Source organism: Falco cherrug, chromosome 3 (genome assembly GCF_023634085.1).
Source record: "Falco cherrug isolate bFalChe1 chromosome 3, bFalChe1.pri, whole genome shotgun sequence".
In the NCBI taxonomy this organism is placed as follows: Eukaryota; Metazoa; Chordata; class Aves; order Falconiformes; family Falconidae; genus Falco; species Falco cherrug.
Window position 1 is genome coordinate 115,661,444 of NC_073699.1, and position 15,188 is coordinate 115,676,631.

At 62.1% G+C, this 15,188-nt stretch overlaps 1 protein-coding gene across 3 annotated transcripts; it reads right to left on the reverse strand.

Moving 5' to 3' along the window:
- Positions 1-3,954: 3,954 nt before the first annotated feature.
- Positions 3,955-14,980, reverse strand: SESN2 (sestrin 2). Of its 3 annotated transcripts, none has more exons than XM_055705802.1 (10): positions 14,860-14,980; positions 9,431-9,496; positions 8,299-8,496; positions 7,721-7,903; positions 7,168-7,377; positions 6,634-6,784; positions 6,334-6,449; positions 5,835-6,025; positions 5,466-5,610; positions 3,955-5,379 (listed from the first exon to the last, which is right to left on the reverse strand). In XM_055705802.1, exons 1-10 carry the CDS (start codon positions 14,935-14,937, stop codon positions 5,293-5,295), a joined length of 1,425 nt encoding a protein of 474 aa, XP_055561777.1. In that variant the 5' UTR covers positions 14,938-14,980; the 3' UTR covers positions 3,955-5,292. The 3 variants fall into 3 exon arrangements, with proteins under 3 accessions (XP_055561777.1, XP_027668409.2, XP_014139754.2); XM_027812608.2 differs by lacking the exon at positions 14,860-14,980 and adding an exon at positions 12,667-13,071; XM_014284279.3 differs by lacking the exons at positions 9,431-9,496; positions 14,860-14,980 and adding an exon at positions 8,667-8,845.
- Between the last annotated feature and the right edge of the window lie 208 nt (positions 14,981-15,188).

The window sequence follows — 15,188 nt, forward strand, 5'->3', positions numbered from 1 at the left end:
TGGGCTCCACGGGCAGGACAGATTCTGATCCCATGAGCTAAGGCAGCGACGCAGGGGCTGGTCCCTTCCCTCCCACGCACCGCCCCACAAAACCTTCACCAGTGTCCCTGGGCAGCTCCAGGGCTCCACTGCTGGGAAGGGGCTGGGAGGGACTGGGAGCACTGGGGCTCAGCTCTATCACAGTCCGGGGTGACCACAGCCGAGGCTTTGCTGGGGCAGCTGCTCATGGCTGGGAAATACGTGATCCCACGGGAGACACGGGATTGCCCGGAGCCGTGCAGACATGGCCACCACCACCGCTCGCTTGAGCCGACCCTCCATGTCCACCCACGAAGAGCCGCTTCGTTTCCAGCCGGAATTTACCCACACGCAGCCTGTGGACCACGGATATTCCTCCTCACCCCCCACCCCGCACGAACCCTGCACGGGCTGAGCCCCATCCCGGCCACCTGCCAGACTGGGAACTTCCCCGGCTGCTCAGATCCCTCCTGCAGCTGGGCCAGGCGCTGGGCACGGTGAGAGACAACCCTTGGCATGGCACGATGCTGCTGCACCCTCCCATGTCACGACAGGGCACAGCGACACGGCGCAGTGAGGGCAGCTCAGCTCCGGTAATGCCCGTTCTGCAAAGCACTTTTGATTCCCTCAGCCTTAAAGCGCTCGTTCAGCACAGGCCGCGATTATTATCGTCATTTTCCCATCACATCGCTGCATGTCAAACACCACAAACACGTTCTATTGTTCAGTCGAGGGCAACTGTAGTGCACAAAAATTGCATACATTGGGATCATAACTATCGGCTGCAGGTAGGGAGATTATTAACACGCCTTCTGCCTTGCAAGGCAGACAATGAAAGCTGCCGATAAATTATATATGTGCAGACAAATTGCCGGCCTTGGTAAAACTCAGGGTGAGGAATTTATTGGTTTATAATTGTGACCACCTGAAAAGAAGGAAGGGGGTTAAATTGATGCAATGACCCAGGCGATGAGTTAAAGGAGATTCATGGTGCCAGCTCAGCCCTGAATTATTTGATGGTGTGGTAGGAAAATGGGGAGAAGAAAAAAGTAAAGGATGGGTCCTTCACCGGGGCGCTTGCTGCTGGCTGGCTGTTGGGAGCGTGGGAAGCGCTGGGTGCCCATGATAAATCATTTGTGTATTTAAAACAAAACTGGGGAGGAAAATCTGGAGCCCAACCCAGCACTTGTTGCTAAGGCCAAGATTTGCAAGATTGTAGGGGAGGAAAAAAGGGATTAAACCCAAAATTTTCAAGAACCTTCCCGCTTTGCAGCTCCCTGAGCAAGGCTCAGGGCAACGCCGGCTCCAGGCACTGGGTCCTTCCCGGGTGCGCCCTGGGGAGAGGGGACCTGCTGGGTGCTGGGGCAGCACAGGTGGGGTGGACCCCCTGGGACCCACCCAGCCCTGGTCACTCCGTATCTTCTTGCAAACACAGCAGGGGATGGGCAGAAACAATAGAAACTAACACAAAAAGGTATCGCCCTGTCCTTGCTGCGGGGTGCTGGGGAGAAAACCTTGGTGCACTGGGGATGCTGGGCTGGTACGGAGGGGTGCTGGTGCTCAGGCTGCTGCCAGCCATTCTGAAAGCACTGTGTATATATATATTTTTATATATATATCTATATATAAAAATTGTGTGTGTATACACATGAAAAAATGCAATATATATGTATTTTTAAGCACCAGAGGAGCTCACCTGAGCTCATGCCCTCTGCTCCCCGAGCCAAGGCACCATGCAGGCATGCACCGTGCAGGTGAGCAACGCACCCAGCCCCAGCCAGCTGCTTGGAGCCCTGCCCAAGGCAAAACCTCACCCTGCCACGGCCACAGCGCAGCCCCCTGCCCACAGCCCTCCTCCCACCTGACCCATGGCACCCAGGGCCCAGAAAACCACCACAAAGCTTTGACTCACGCTGGGCACCGCTTGCTGCGGCGTTGCAAACTGGTCGCCATCCCCAATGGGTTTGCAATTGCCGATGCAGTTGCTCACCCCGGCACCGGGATTTAAACATCGGCCCAGCCTGGGTCTGCAGGGCTGGGGGTTGGGCGCTGGGGGGGCATCGCTGCTCCAGGGGTGCCCAGGGACCCGGCTGGACTGTGTCATCCCGGTTATCTGACCGTGCAGGGAAAAGCGAGGAGCAGCGGGGATGCAGAGCAGTGACCCCACAAGATGCTGGTGCTGCTTTTGCCAGATGTGCCAGGGTGAAACTGTAGCAAAGAAGGATTTTTTATTATTTTTATTTTTCTGAAAGGCTCAGCTGCTCCCAGCATGGCTTTGTGACCAGAAATGGTGCCTTTATTGGAGGATTTCTTCCATTTGAACAAAATATTTCAGATACCTCAAAGAAAGCCAAGAAGGCAGCAGGAAAAATCCCTCTGACAGAATCTCCCTGTCAACTTGACATTTTTCCAACGATTGCCATTGATTGTCTGAGCTGCCTCGGTTCCCCAGGACATTTTCTCATTTCTTTTGAAAAGCCGACACAGTGCTCCCTGCTGGGATCCCCCAGCTGCACCGGGTACCCGAGACCCCACGGCCAGACCCCTCCGTAGGTACGGTACAAAAGCCACTAGCACTAAAGATCTCCAAGCACCCTCCCTAAAATCATGCAGGACTCACTTAAAAATAAGCTTATGGTTGCCATTCCCGGTATATTCAGGGAATAATCCTGCCACCCCCTGGGGCAGGGAGCTGCCACCCTGGCAGGGGCTGGGGGCTGCTCTAGGGATCCCGGGGGTCCCCAAGCACCCCCAGGTCCCCAGACGGTGTTGTCCCCTCGCTGGCTGGGTGTTACAGGGTGACACCGTAAAACTTTAGCGTGTGGAGGGGAGGCTTTGCTTTTCTCTCCGAAGGCTCAGCCTCAGCCAGGCCTGGAAAAACACGCTGGGAAATATTTGGAGGCTGTGACTCAGCGCAGGAAAACGGCTCAGCCCCGGCTGGCGCCTCGTGCAAGCCCAGGAGCACCGGCAGGGCCCCCCCGCCCCCCAGGGGGGTCTCTGGTGTCTTGTAAGCATTAAGCTAACGCTTACCCGGGGTTTGCAGCTCCCCTCTGCCAGGTGTTCGCTAAACCCTCCCGGAGTCGCCAGCTGCGCAAAGGGGACCTGGATGGGGACCGTGACCAGCAAAGTCAAGGGAGACCCACCCTCCTGCCTCAGTTTCCCCCGCGCCCCTGAGCTGCCCCAGGAGCGCAGCGCAGAGGCTCTGCCCTACAAACCCCCAGCAAACCCTCGCCGTGCCGGTGGTGCCCCATCCCCATCCAGCCCCCCATCCCCACTCCGGGGGGGCAGCACGGTGGGTCCATCCCACCCATCTGCAGGGGCTGGAGGGTCCAGACAGCCTCAGAGCCAGGATCCAGCTCCTCGGGCACAGGGATGCACCTCGCCCTGCCGGCGTGGGGCTGGAGCAAAGGGACGGGCTGTCCCCTCCTCGGGGATCTTATCGGCAGCTGCCAGGGGCTCCTGCCTGCACCCTGATAAGTGCTGAGCTCCACATCACGGGGCTGAGATGCCCCCAGTGCTGCTCCACCCCCCCAGCTCCACTATAGCCCACTCAGCTCCATCCCAGCAGCAGGACCGGAGCATCCCGTGGGACACCCACACTGGGATGAGTGTTGGCGCCCCAAATCCCAGCTCTCTGGGAGGGTGCTGCACCCAGGATGGGCTGGCAATGGTCCCTGCAAGGAGGGTGCACTGGAGCCCAGCCCACCCGCTTCAGGCAAATGGGGAGTGCGTGGGCCCCCCACGTGCCCTCCTGGACAACCCAGGGCTGCTCCCAGCCACCCCCAGAGCAGTGGGACACCCCCACCCCGTACTGCACTATGCAGGATCTAGCGCTGAGCAAAGGGAAAGGGAAACTGCATCGCACGCACACTTGCTTGGCAGCGCTGTCCTGCAGAGGCGTTAGGAAAAAGAAAAAAAAGAAAAAAAAAGAAGAAGAAAAAAAAAAAAAAAGAACAATTTTATTTTTTCAAAACAAAATCTGTAGCAAAGCCACAGTGGCATTTCCATGCCCAGTCAGGATTAAATACACCCAAAAAAATACAGAAATAACTTAATTGGAGCTACAAACCAAGAGTGGCTGAGCAGCAGGTGATGCTGCCGGACCCTGACCCCTGCTCCAGCAGAGCCAGGAGCCGGGGCCCTCCCAAACAGGCACCTCCCCGGCGACCCGCACCGCTGGGAAATGCTCGGGCACATCTGGGTAAAGCTATGGCCACCCCCCATCCCACCCCAGGATGGGCAGGCGCAGGCAGCCCCATGCCCCAGCACAGCTCCCCCCGCCTCACCCCGAAGGCTGAGGCAGCAGAGATGTGCCAGTGGCTGGAAAATGACGCAAAAAAGTGTAAAACACACCGCAGGCACTACACACCCTGCTCCTGCCCTGGGACCCAGCTTAAGAGGCACTTCACATCCCCAGTTGCAGGGGGCTTGGGCAGGCAAAGCTTAACCCCCCCCGCAGCCCTGCCAGCCCCCATCCAAGGGCTGGGCTGGGGTCTGGCCGTGCCAGGGTCCACGGGGAGGAGCAGCAAGGGGCTGCGCACACCCCCAGCCACGGAGGGGACCCCGTGTCACAGCGGACGCTGAAGGCAGTGGAAACACCCAGGCCGGGCAGGGAGGAGTGGGGGTCTGCATGGCTGGGGAAGAGGCTGCGGCTCCACAACACGGGGGGACTCAGCTCGGAAGCGGGTGGCACGGGGGGCTGTCCGGCTGGGCAACGGGGCGGCCGGGTCCTTCCCACCACTCCTGTGGTGCCATCCTTGGGTGCGAGCTGCAGCGGGGGGGAGGGGGTGCCAGGGCAGCATCCCTGCCAGCAGCTGCCTGTCTTCCAGCATGACAAGACCCCAAGAAGCAGGGGCGAAGCCCACGATACGATACCCTCTCGTGATCTCTGGCACGAAAAGCATCCTGCACGGCGGCAGCCTTGGTGCCGGGAGGTGGCACAGAGGTGTAACACCAGCACCGCACGGTGAAAGCAGCACCCACAGCACCCCAGTCTGGCTTCTTTCAGGCTCACTCCGAGAAAGGCATGGAGCAGTCGAGCACCCCCAGCTCTCTGAGCCCCAGGACAGCAGGCCAGGCTCTTCCTGGCACCCAGGGCTTCTTGGGCGTCCCCTCTCCTGGGATGAGCGGCAAGAAAGCCCCCCCTTTCCTTTCACAGCTCCAGGCCCCTTAAGCGGGGAAGACAATATTCCAGCAAACTCTTTAGGGTATCAGCTCCCCCCTGGCCTCTCCCCCAAACCTGGGGCAGGAGGAGGAGAAGGGAGCAGAGGCCGGTCAGGTCATGTAGCGGGTGACAGCTCTCAGGGCGTAGAGCAGAGCTGCCTGCATCCGAGCCTCCAGCAAGAGCAGGTTGATGTGCACCTACACAGGGAGAGCGGGGTGGTCAGGGCATGGGGGGCTCAGCACCCCGCCGTACCCTGCCAGGAGGGGAAGGGATGGGGCAGCACCTTTTCCGAGTGCTTGAAGTGTCTCCAGAACTGTGTGTACATCCGCTTGGTGGTTTTCTCAGGGTAGCAAGCCACCGTCTTGATGTAGATCTTCAAGCTGCGCTCCAGGAGCTGGTTCACCTCCCCATAGTCGTAGTCGTCGTAGCTGGGGGAGAGAGGAGGGCACGTTACTCCAGGCAGAACCCCTGCCCATTCGCACACCCTGGGGTCTTCCTGGACCTAAGCCGAGCCCCCCAACAGCATCACTTTGCCTTAGTCTAAGCAGCAGTAACAGCCTCACCAAGACCAAGTTGCAGGCTCCCAGGCTGGACCTGCTCATGGGCTCCACCAAGGCAGAGACCAGGCTCCAGCTGTGGCTCAGGGACCTACCGGATCCCGAAGACGCAGTGGACGTAGTTCCAGATGGCCCGGCGCAGCATGGACGTGTCCACGCCACAGTGCATGGCGATGGTGTTGTACGTCAGGTTGTAGACGACTTGAAACTTCTCGTCCAGGAGTTGCCCCACGTCAGGGTAGAGGCGGTTGATCAACGAGTAGCCGTGGTCCTCCCAGGTGTAATCCTGCCGGAGAAATCCTGCTGGGATAGGGGCTTGATGGGGAAATGTGGGGTCCCTTCAAAGCCAGGGACACAAGCTGGGGTCTCCCACGCACATTGACACACCACCACCCCCCCCCCCCCGCAGCTATTACCATCTCGGTGCATGGCTCAGGCAGCTCCAGCCTGGTTCCAGGCCCTCACCCTCTGCACCCACGCTGTCCATGGCCCCAGGAACCGCCCCGCTGTCCCCTCACCAAGACAAGCAGGACCTGCCACCCAGCACCCTGCCACCCCTTCCCCTCTTGCTGGCGTGGGACTGCCAACACCCACCTGCGCACGGAAAGTGGGGGGTGCCTGCTCGCCTCTCCGCGTGAAGTCTTTGTAGCCGAACTCGGGGTCCTCCACGAAGCAGAGGACGTTGGACTGCAGGGAGTGATCCACAATATCTACAAGGCACCACCGCAGTGGCCATGAGTGATGTGGTGTGACCCCAGACAGAGCCAGCCCTGCAGCTGAGGGCCTAGTCCTGCTTTTCCCTGGGAAGATGCTGGCTCCTTCCCCCCTTCCCTGGGATTTCCCAGGCCCAAAGGGACCCCGTCCCCAGCCGGCTGCATCCCTGCACCTTCTCACCCGAGGGAGCGACCAGCAAACTCTCAGTCTTCTCCTGTTCAAAGCGCGTCGCCATCTCCTCCTGCGTGACACCCTCCTCCTCCAGCTGGCTTTCCTGCAGCAGCTTCATCCTCTCCATCAGCACTTCCACCTCCTGCATGGCATCTTTGCCCTGGCAAAGCAGAGGACAGAGTCAACCCTGCCCCAGGCTGCAAACGGCTGCAGAGGGGTTGCAAGCCTCCAGCAGCACAGAGCCACTCTCAGCTCTGCTGTCACTTGGAACAGCCCCAGGGCTGCTCTAAAGAGCATTTGCCTCTGGATTTGTCCTGCTCAGGTCCCATCTGCTCCCACGCCTTGTCCCTGGGACCAGGAGGAAGGGGAAGCCCTGTGGAGGATGCTACCGCACAGAGGATGTTACTGCACAGCCCTAAAGCATCCGCTGTTCCCAATAAAAGGCCCTGGGGTGACTCCCAGGGGAAGCACCATAAGCAGTCCAGCACCCACCACGCCTTCTCTTTCCACCCACACCCCCACAAGGCAAAGCTCCCCCTTTACCCCAGAGCTCCCCAGGCTGTCGTCGGAGGCTGGGCTACTGTCGCTGTGGGGTGAGGGGGGCTGGCAGCTGTGCCCCCCATCCTGGTCCTCCTCGGGGTTGATGCCGCAGCCAAAGACAAAGGAAGCGAGCGAGTGGTAGTGGGTGAGGAGCACCAGGGCCTGCACCAGCTCCGCCAGCGACCAGCTGTGCTCCCCCGTCTTCAGCAGAGCCTGCAAGGCAGAGGGGTTGGAGAGATCCCCCAGCCCCCCAGCTCGCTGTGCCGTACCCCCCACCACACCCCAGAGCTGTGGTAAGCCAAGGGCAGGGAGACAGGAGGGTGTTTGGGATGTGCCTCTCCCCATAGACCAGCCGCTGTCAGCAGGACAGTCCCCAGTCACGGGGGACATGTCTCCCCTTCCCGTCTGTTGGGAGCAACACAGACCCTGCCCTCCAGCTCAGACTCCCCCAGCTCTAAAAGGGTTCAACTTGGGAGGGTTGTGCAAGCAGGGATGCGGCCCCTGGGGTCAAGCACCCAAACCCAGCGTGTTTTGTAGTGCGGCAGCATCATCTCACCTCGATGTGCTCCTTGGTGACGAGCCAGGGCCTGTGGGCCAGCAGTTTGTTGATCTCGTTGAGGTTCCTGAGTTTTTGAGGGGCACAGTGCAGCCCCTGCAGCCACGCTGGGTTGCCCCCTGCCTGCAGGAACTCCCCCATGTGCAAACCCACCAGGTAGGAGCACTGGTGCCGGGCTGCCGCCTGTGGGGAAAGCTGGGCAGTCAGCCCCCAGCGCTGCCCAGGGGACCCCAACCCTGCTACAAGCCCTTGGAGAAGCCAAGGCAGGGAGCCACCCCACCCCCACCCCCCCACATCACTCTTGGAGGGTTTTCCCTGGGGATAAGCCAGGGACATCTGCACAGCCCCCTGCCAATGCCAGTCCCCAGGGGCCCTGGAGCGGAGGGGTGCTGGGCTACCCCAGGTGGGCACCGCGGGACCAACCCCAAAGGGGCTTCCAAGGCTCCGGGACCACAGGTCAGAGAGGGCCCATCTGTGGGGTCCCAAACCTTCCCGCCTCCAGGCAAAAACCCAGCAGCGGTGCCAGGACCCCACGTCACCCCCAGGGACCCCACACCCCCAGGGACCCCCATCCTCACCATGATGGCGATGTAGTGGCGCTTGTGGTAGGGCAGGGGCCCGTCCATGCGCAGGAGGAGGTACTGGGTCTTCCAGAAGCTGCTGAGATACTGGGGGTGCAGCCCCATGACCATGGTGATGTTGTCCACCCTGCCCGCCGAGACGAAGGCCTCGATGAGGAGCTGGCGCAGGCTGCTCTCTGCGCCTTCCTGTGGGATCTGCCAGGACGGGGAGAGGAGGGTGGTGAAGGGCTGTGTGCCGCAGCCCCCCACTCTTCCCAACAGCCCCCCTAACCTAGAAGGGAGACCTCCCCGCCTTGCATTAAGCTCCAGTGGCCAGCAGGACTCAGGCATCCAGGAGCACCCAACCCACAGCATCAGATGCTCACCCAGTTGAAGGCACCCAGCCTCCCACCCGCCGCCCGGTACGGACAGCGCCGGCAGCCCCCACTGCCCGTCTCCCCACTCCGGGGGGGCAGGGGGTGATTGGGGGTCTCCATGCCAGAGCCCGCACAGCCCAGCTTGCTCGGCCCGCGGGTTGGGTTGTTTATTTGGGCACTGGTGTGCAGCGGGGAGGAGACGGGGCTCAGCTCCCCCCTCCCAGCCTCTCCACCCCCGCCGCGGTGACGAAACCACGGTGCTATCTCTGCCGAAGGGGGAACCATCTGGGACACCAGCAGTGGGTGCTGAGATAGGACTGAGGGTGCCCCAGCACAGGGAGCCCCCGGGGATTTTGGGGTGCAGTTTTCAGGGGGGCAGGACGGGGGCTGCCTCTGCAGCACAGGGGAAAGGCAGAAGTGTTTGGATGAGTGGGGAAACTGAGGCACAAGCGGGGCAGGGACTTGGGGTAGGAAAACACCAAGGTGAAACAACAGAACTGCTCCCCCATTCCTCCAAAACAAGTCGTCGTCGTCGTCCCCCCCCCTGCCACAGGGATACCCCAGGCTGGGTGACCCATCCCCATCCCACCCCTCCTCCCCATTCACCCCCCCTCCCCAGCATCCCACCCCAGCTAGGCACTAACAGTTGGGGTCGGGGGGTGGGAATCTTTCCTTAACAGTGCCCTGCCCCCCCCCCCCAGGGCAGGGAGGGGTGGAGGAGCCCCCCAGCAGGGAGGGATGCACAGACCTAAGACCACCCTCACCGCTCTTACCTCTCCCAGGGGGATGAAGGTGCTGGGCCCCTTCCCCAGCTGCTGGTGGACCTCGACCCCTCTGTCCTAGGAAAGAAAGAGCAATGGCTTTAGCCCAGCACCAGGGCAGCTGGGAGCCGCCGAGCATCCCCAGGACAAGCAGCCGGCGGCGGCGGGACGAGCGTGGTGGCACCGGAAGGGGTGACTCAGGCAGCCACCCCGCATGGGCCACGGGGCCACGCGCCCATCGCCCCCGCGCTCTTGCGTCAGGCTGGGCAGCACCTGATGAAATCAGGCAGGGGTGTTGCTCTGCACCCCGGGAGGTGTGACACGCCGGGACCATGCCACAGCACCCGAGCTGCGGCATCGCCGGCCGGGAGAGCGGTGACACCCCCGGTGCCCGAGCCTTGGTTTACCACCTCCACGGGAAAACCAGAGCCCGGGGGGCCCACAGGACAGTGGCAGGTCCTGGGAGCTATGGTTTGCAGTCAGCAGCAGAAATACTGCAGTGCCTGGGGTTCCCGCTAACTGCCCCCCCCCGGCACAAATTCCGATAAACATCTCCGCCAAGTTGGGTTTTTTTTACCCCTCTCCCCAGATCCGTTAACACGGTTAAAACGGAAACCAGCCACCCGGTTACAGGGTGCTCTCTGCACTCCAGGCACAGGGTTCAGCTCCTTTCTGACCCCCCCATGCTGCAGCTGCCCCCCAGCTCTCCAGGGAAAAGCAGTTTCCACGCTCTATTTTCTCCAAGCAGGTATTTTTCTCCTCTCTGCTGGGGGAAGCGGGGCGGGGGGGGGCTGGCTGCACCCAACCAGGGTTCAGTGATGGGGGTGCCACAAGCGGGACCCCCCATTCAGAGCACAAGACCAGGACCCTCCGAGTCCCCCCACTGCAGGGGTGGCTCAGTGCCCATGGGGACCCCTCAGCCAGCCCCCGAGCTGAAACACAGGGATGCAGCAGAGCCTGAATCCCCCCCCACTCCCCGTCCTTGCCCCATTTTTGCACCGCAGCATCCCACCAGCTCGCAAGTTTTCAGTGGTGCAGGGGAAATTTCTCTGCCTGCATCACAACAGCACCCACAGATGCCAACCACAGACGGGGGATGCAGCACCCAGCCCCTAGAGCTAAAATAATCCCCCCAAAACACCTACGGAGAGCACTGGTGTGCTGCTGGGAGAAGAGAGGGTGGAAAAAGGTTCAAGTGCTCCCAGCCATGGGAAGGAGGCGAGGGGGAAGGGGGGGCTGGTGCAGGGTCCCCCCAAAACCAGGAGGAACACAGTGCTTGCACAAAACCACGACCGAGACAGGGCAGCAGTAGCAGAAAGGGCATTCCGCAGATGAACGCCGGCAGCATCGCTTCCTCCAACCCACGCTGCTGATACAGGTGCCGGTGGCGGCACCCACTACGGAGGAGGTGCTCAGGCCCCAGCTCCAGGCAGGGAAGCACCAGCCTCCTCTTCCCATTCCCTGCAGAAATCCCTCAGGTCCCACTACGAGCAGGAGCCACGGTGGCACTGAGCAGGAGCCACGGTGGCACCATGAGGCTGGGACCTGTCCCCCAGCACTGTCTGCGCTCGGTCACCTGTGCTGGGACTTTTGAACGGGAGCCCAGCACCAACCTTGCAGGCAGGATATGAGCCCGGGATGTAGATCTGCCTGCCCAGGGAGCAGGCAGGGTCTCAGCCCCCTTGGGTGCCCACAACCACACTGCTCCATCCCATGGCACACAACCCCTGTGCAAACCCAGCGGGGAGCAGTGGTGCCATGGAGACCCGGAGGGAGCAGCAGCAGTGCCCATGGTGTCGGACACAAAGCTCCCACAGCCCACCCCAGAGGGATGCCTTAGCCAGCGGAGACCTGCACCCTGCTTTGCTCCGGGTGCAGGGAGAGATGTGGCAAGGAGACACACACAGTGCAGGCAACGCCCCCCCCCCACCCCACCCCCACCCCCCGCTGCCTGCACTGCTGGGGACACAGAGCCGGGCACCCCGTCCCAGTAGCCACAGGCGAAGGCATTGCCAGCCCAGGCAAAGCCAGCAGGCAGGCCTGGCCCCCTGCCAGCCCCCAGGACCCAAAATAAAACAGCTCAGCTGCAGCCGGGAGAGCGGGATGCTGCCTGCAAACCCATCACGAGCGGGCAGCCTTGCTCCCACAGCACCCAGTTACCAGGTGAGCTGGCTGCAGGAGCTGCACTGGAGAGCCTGCAAGGCTGCTGCTCCCACAGGACCTGCAGCTCTGGCTGTCCTGGGTGGGCAAAGGCATGATCCGCATTTTATTGCGCTCCTCCCTCGCACGGCACACAGCCAGGTAGATGCTCGCCCCGTGCCATCAGCCACGCTGCACCACAGCAGCTCCCAGCACCCCGCTTCTCCCCACATCACCCCCCTCCATCCACGGCTGTGGAAGACCCCTGTGGTGGGCAGGGCACAGCCACCCAACACCCCCACCCCACAGCTGGGGGAGGTGAGGGAAACCCACAGCATCAATGCCGGGAACAGCAACATTTTCCAAAATCAAGAAGCCTTCCAAAACTGACGGCACCATGGGACATGCACCTTCCAGCCCGTTTACAACAGGGAAGCTCAAAGGGAAGCTCTGGCCCCAAACCTGCTCTGCCCCCACACTCAGCACCCGGCGTGACACTCCCAGCCTCCTGTGGCAAGGTGGCAGCGAGTGTCCCACTGCCAGGATTCACCTGTGGGAGATGGGACATGTCACAGGATGGCAGCAGCAGGAGGGCACGTCCCGCTTTGCAGCCGTGGAGCAACAGGGCAGGGAACCGCTTCTCCAGGGGTCTTTTCCACATCCCTGTGAAGGGACAAGCCCCAGGGCTGTCACCTGGCTTCACCGGGAGAGATACCCAAGAGCTGGAGCCGGGCACAGCCTAGGTGATGGCACGTGTCTTGCCTCCCTGCTGCCTCCAAATCACTGCTGAGATGGCGGGAGCAGCCTGGCACTCCCCCAAGCAAGGAAGGGGTGTGGGGTGGCACGAGGTGACCACACAGCAGCTGTCAGCACAGCCATGTCCTTCCCCAAGCGTCAGGCAGCGGGGCACGGCACACCGTGGGCTCTGGCTGGCACCAAACTGCAGCCACCCCAGCAAAGCGAGCAGTGCCCGCATCCAACGGCTCTGACCGCTGAGCGCAAGGGATGCCCCAGGGCCGAGTCACCACGGAAGCGAGATGGGGGTGAGGGCAGGAGCAGGCTCATGCCATCGCTGCGCTGGGTGCTGAGCTGGCTCTGCGCTGACTCACAGTTTGGGGAGAAAGAGCTTCTTTGGTGCTCCAAGAGGCTCCCTGGGAGAGGACAGCAACGGAGAGACGTCGGCAAGGCAAATCCACGGGACACAGGCAGCAGGACTTCCAACCCCGAAGGCAGCAAGGAGCTGGGGAGCTCAGCCCGCCCCACTGCTTTTCCATGACAGCTCAGGGTGACCTTTGAAGGTGCATTTTAATCATCCCTACGCAGAGGCTCCTTATGTTTTGCTGCATTAAGCAATCCTCACGGGCGCTGCGGTTAACCCTTGCTGCACCGTTGCTGGGTAGGGTATCACCTCCTGCTTCTGCTCATGGCGAAACTGAGGCACAGAGGTGATGCTCTGACCCATGCCACCCACGTAACCTGCTCCCAGGCTCCAGATGGCACAGGGCAGGTGGAGGATCCCAACAGAGACACCAGGGGAAGGAGTTAATCCCCCATGAGCAGGAAGATGGGTGTGCTGAGCAGCGACACCACCCCCCCACCCCCCCCACTGGTGCCAGTGCTTAGTCAGGTGTTGAAAAATCATTCCTGATAAGGCAAGGTTAAACAAACACCATTGCAGCCACCCAGCTGAGAGGGTTTGCCCCTCGTAACCTGTGTTCCTGCCAAAAACCAGGCAGCATGTTGTCCCTGGGCTGTACTGGGGGGCAAGAGCAGCGCCAGAGCTTGGCCCCACTGACGCACAGAGCCGATGTGTGAGTGCAACCCCCTTGGCACAAGCTGTCCCTGCAGCAGCCCCAGCCAGACCTGCTCCCGGCAAGCAAACCCGGCTGCAGCCACGCTCCAGGAAGAGAGCAACGGGATCCCCAAATCCTCATCCTGAAAACCCAAAGAGGTTCTATGGAGAAGGGCAGAGTTGCTGCTGCTGCAGAGAACAGATAGCCCTGCAGCAGTGCACACCCCACTGCCACAGCACGCAGAAACAAAACTGAGGCACTTTCATGACGGGTGCAAAGGTCCCAGCCTACAGAGTTTCAGCAGTACCTGCTAGACATCGGTGGCGAAGGTCTAAGGCATCCCAGCCACAGCTGGCCTCCCCCCAGCCTGCTCCAAAGCACTGATTTCAGGCTTCAGCTCGTGTCAGGACAAGCACCGGCACTGCTGTCTGGGGTCCTTCCCACCCACTGTCCCAGGGTTTCCAGCTTCCAGCCCATGTCAGGATCTCTGCAGCCACTCAGAGGTGGCACGGTTGTTTGGGGAGCCACCAACTCTCCACAAGCAAAGCCCCGAGCTGCAGAGCAATCCTGCTGTCCCTGGGGAAACCTGAGGGAAGGGGAATGCAGGAAGTAGAGGAAAAACTGCACCTGGTTGTTGGTTTTTTTTTTCAGAGGGAAAAATAAGTCTCACAAATAGAAGCAATCCACAACTTTTCAGGACTTTGTAGGTGGACTGAAGCTGGAGACAGGTCCGATTAGCCGGGAGGGACAGGGAGGGCCTGCAAAGCTCCATGGACACCTTAGGATTCCAATGTTGCACACTGGACTCCAAACGCAAAAGCTCTGGGCGATGCCAGATGGTTCTCAGACCTCTGGGTTAATGGGAACATCAGAGGGATCCCATGCCCAGCCCGGGAACAGCAGCACAAGCTCTACAACTGGACACAGCCCCCAGCCTCCTGCCAGCCCCCAGCACCTGTCCCAGCAGGCATGTCCTATTGCCCCCCCCCCCGCCTCAGTTTCCCCCCAGGCCCACGCCTGCAGGCAGGGCCTTTGCCCAGCTCCCACACCCCCCGCAGCTCCTGCGGGGCTCAGGCCACCCCGAGAATTCCCTGGCCAGCCACCCCAATGTCCCCCTGCCAGGCCAGGGTCACCCCATCCCCAGGGAGCCCTGGGTGGGCTCCCAGCACCCCAGCCTGCTCCCGCTCCTCAGCACCCTTCTTGTCAGGCTCGTTGCAAAGCAGATGAACACGAGGGTCGGCCCGACGTGTCCGTGTCCCTGCCCCTGTCCTCCCGCAGCCGGCCCCGGGAGGGGGCCCCGGGCTGGGGGACGGGGACAGCGGCCCGGGAGGAGGGGGGGGTCTCACAGGCGGGGGGACGGGGACAGCGGCTCCGGGAGGGGGAACACCGCCAGTCCTCGCCCCACGGGACGCCTCGGCGGCAGCACCCCGCCCGTCCCGGGGTGGGGGGGGGGAGAGCGATGTCAATGGGGAGCCGCTCGGGCAGGCCCGCACCGAGCCCAGCCCTTACCTCGCCGCCCCGCCGGGCCCCGCAGCCCCGCTGCTCCTCCAGCCCCGCGGGGCGGCACGGCGAGCCGGCCACCAGCATGGCAGCGCGGGGGCGAGGCGGCTGGCACGGCCCCGGGGCGGCCCCGGGCGGGACAGGGAGCCCCGCGCACCCCCGGCCCCCACAGCGCTCCCGGGGCCCGCCCGCTCCCCACACAGCGGCGGCGGGAGGGCGGGACCGAGACAGCCACGCCCCTCCAGCCCGCCTCGGCCAGTGGCAACGCGGAGGCGTGACCAACGCGCGACGGCAGCCAATAGGGAGCGGCGGCGCGGGGGGTGCTGGGAGGTGTAGTT

What these genes read in the sequence shown, in the direction of transcription:
- SESN2 (XM_027812608.2), bottom strand. Translation starts at nt 12,831, where the DNA reads ATGGAAAAGCAGTGGGGCGGGCTGAGCTCCCCAGCTCCTTGCTGCCTT. An exon ending in AAGCTCTTTCTCCCCAAACT is followed by an intron (nt 9,497 to 12,666) that starts GTGAGTCAGCGC and finishes TTTCTTTCCTAG; the next exon opens with GACAGAGGGGTCGAGGTCCA. An exon ending in ACTTCAAGCACTCGGAAAAG is followed by an intron (nt 5,380 to 5,465) that starts GTGCTGCCCCAT and finishes CTCCCTGTGTAG; the next exon opens with GTGCACATCAACCTGCTCTT.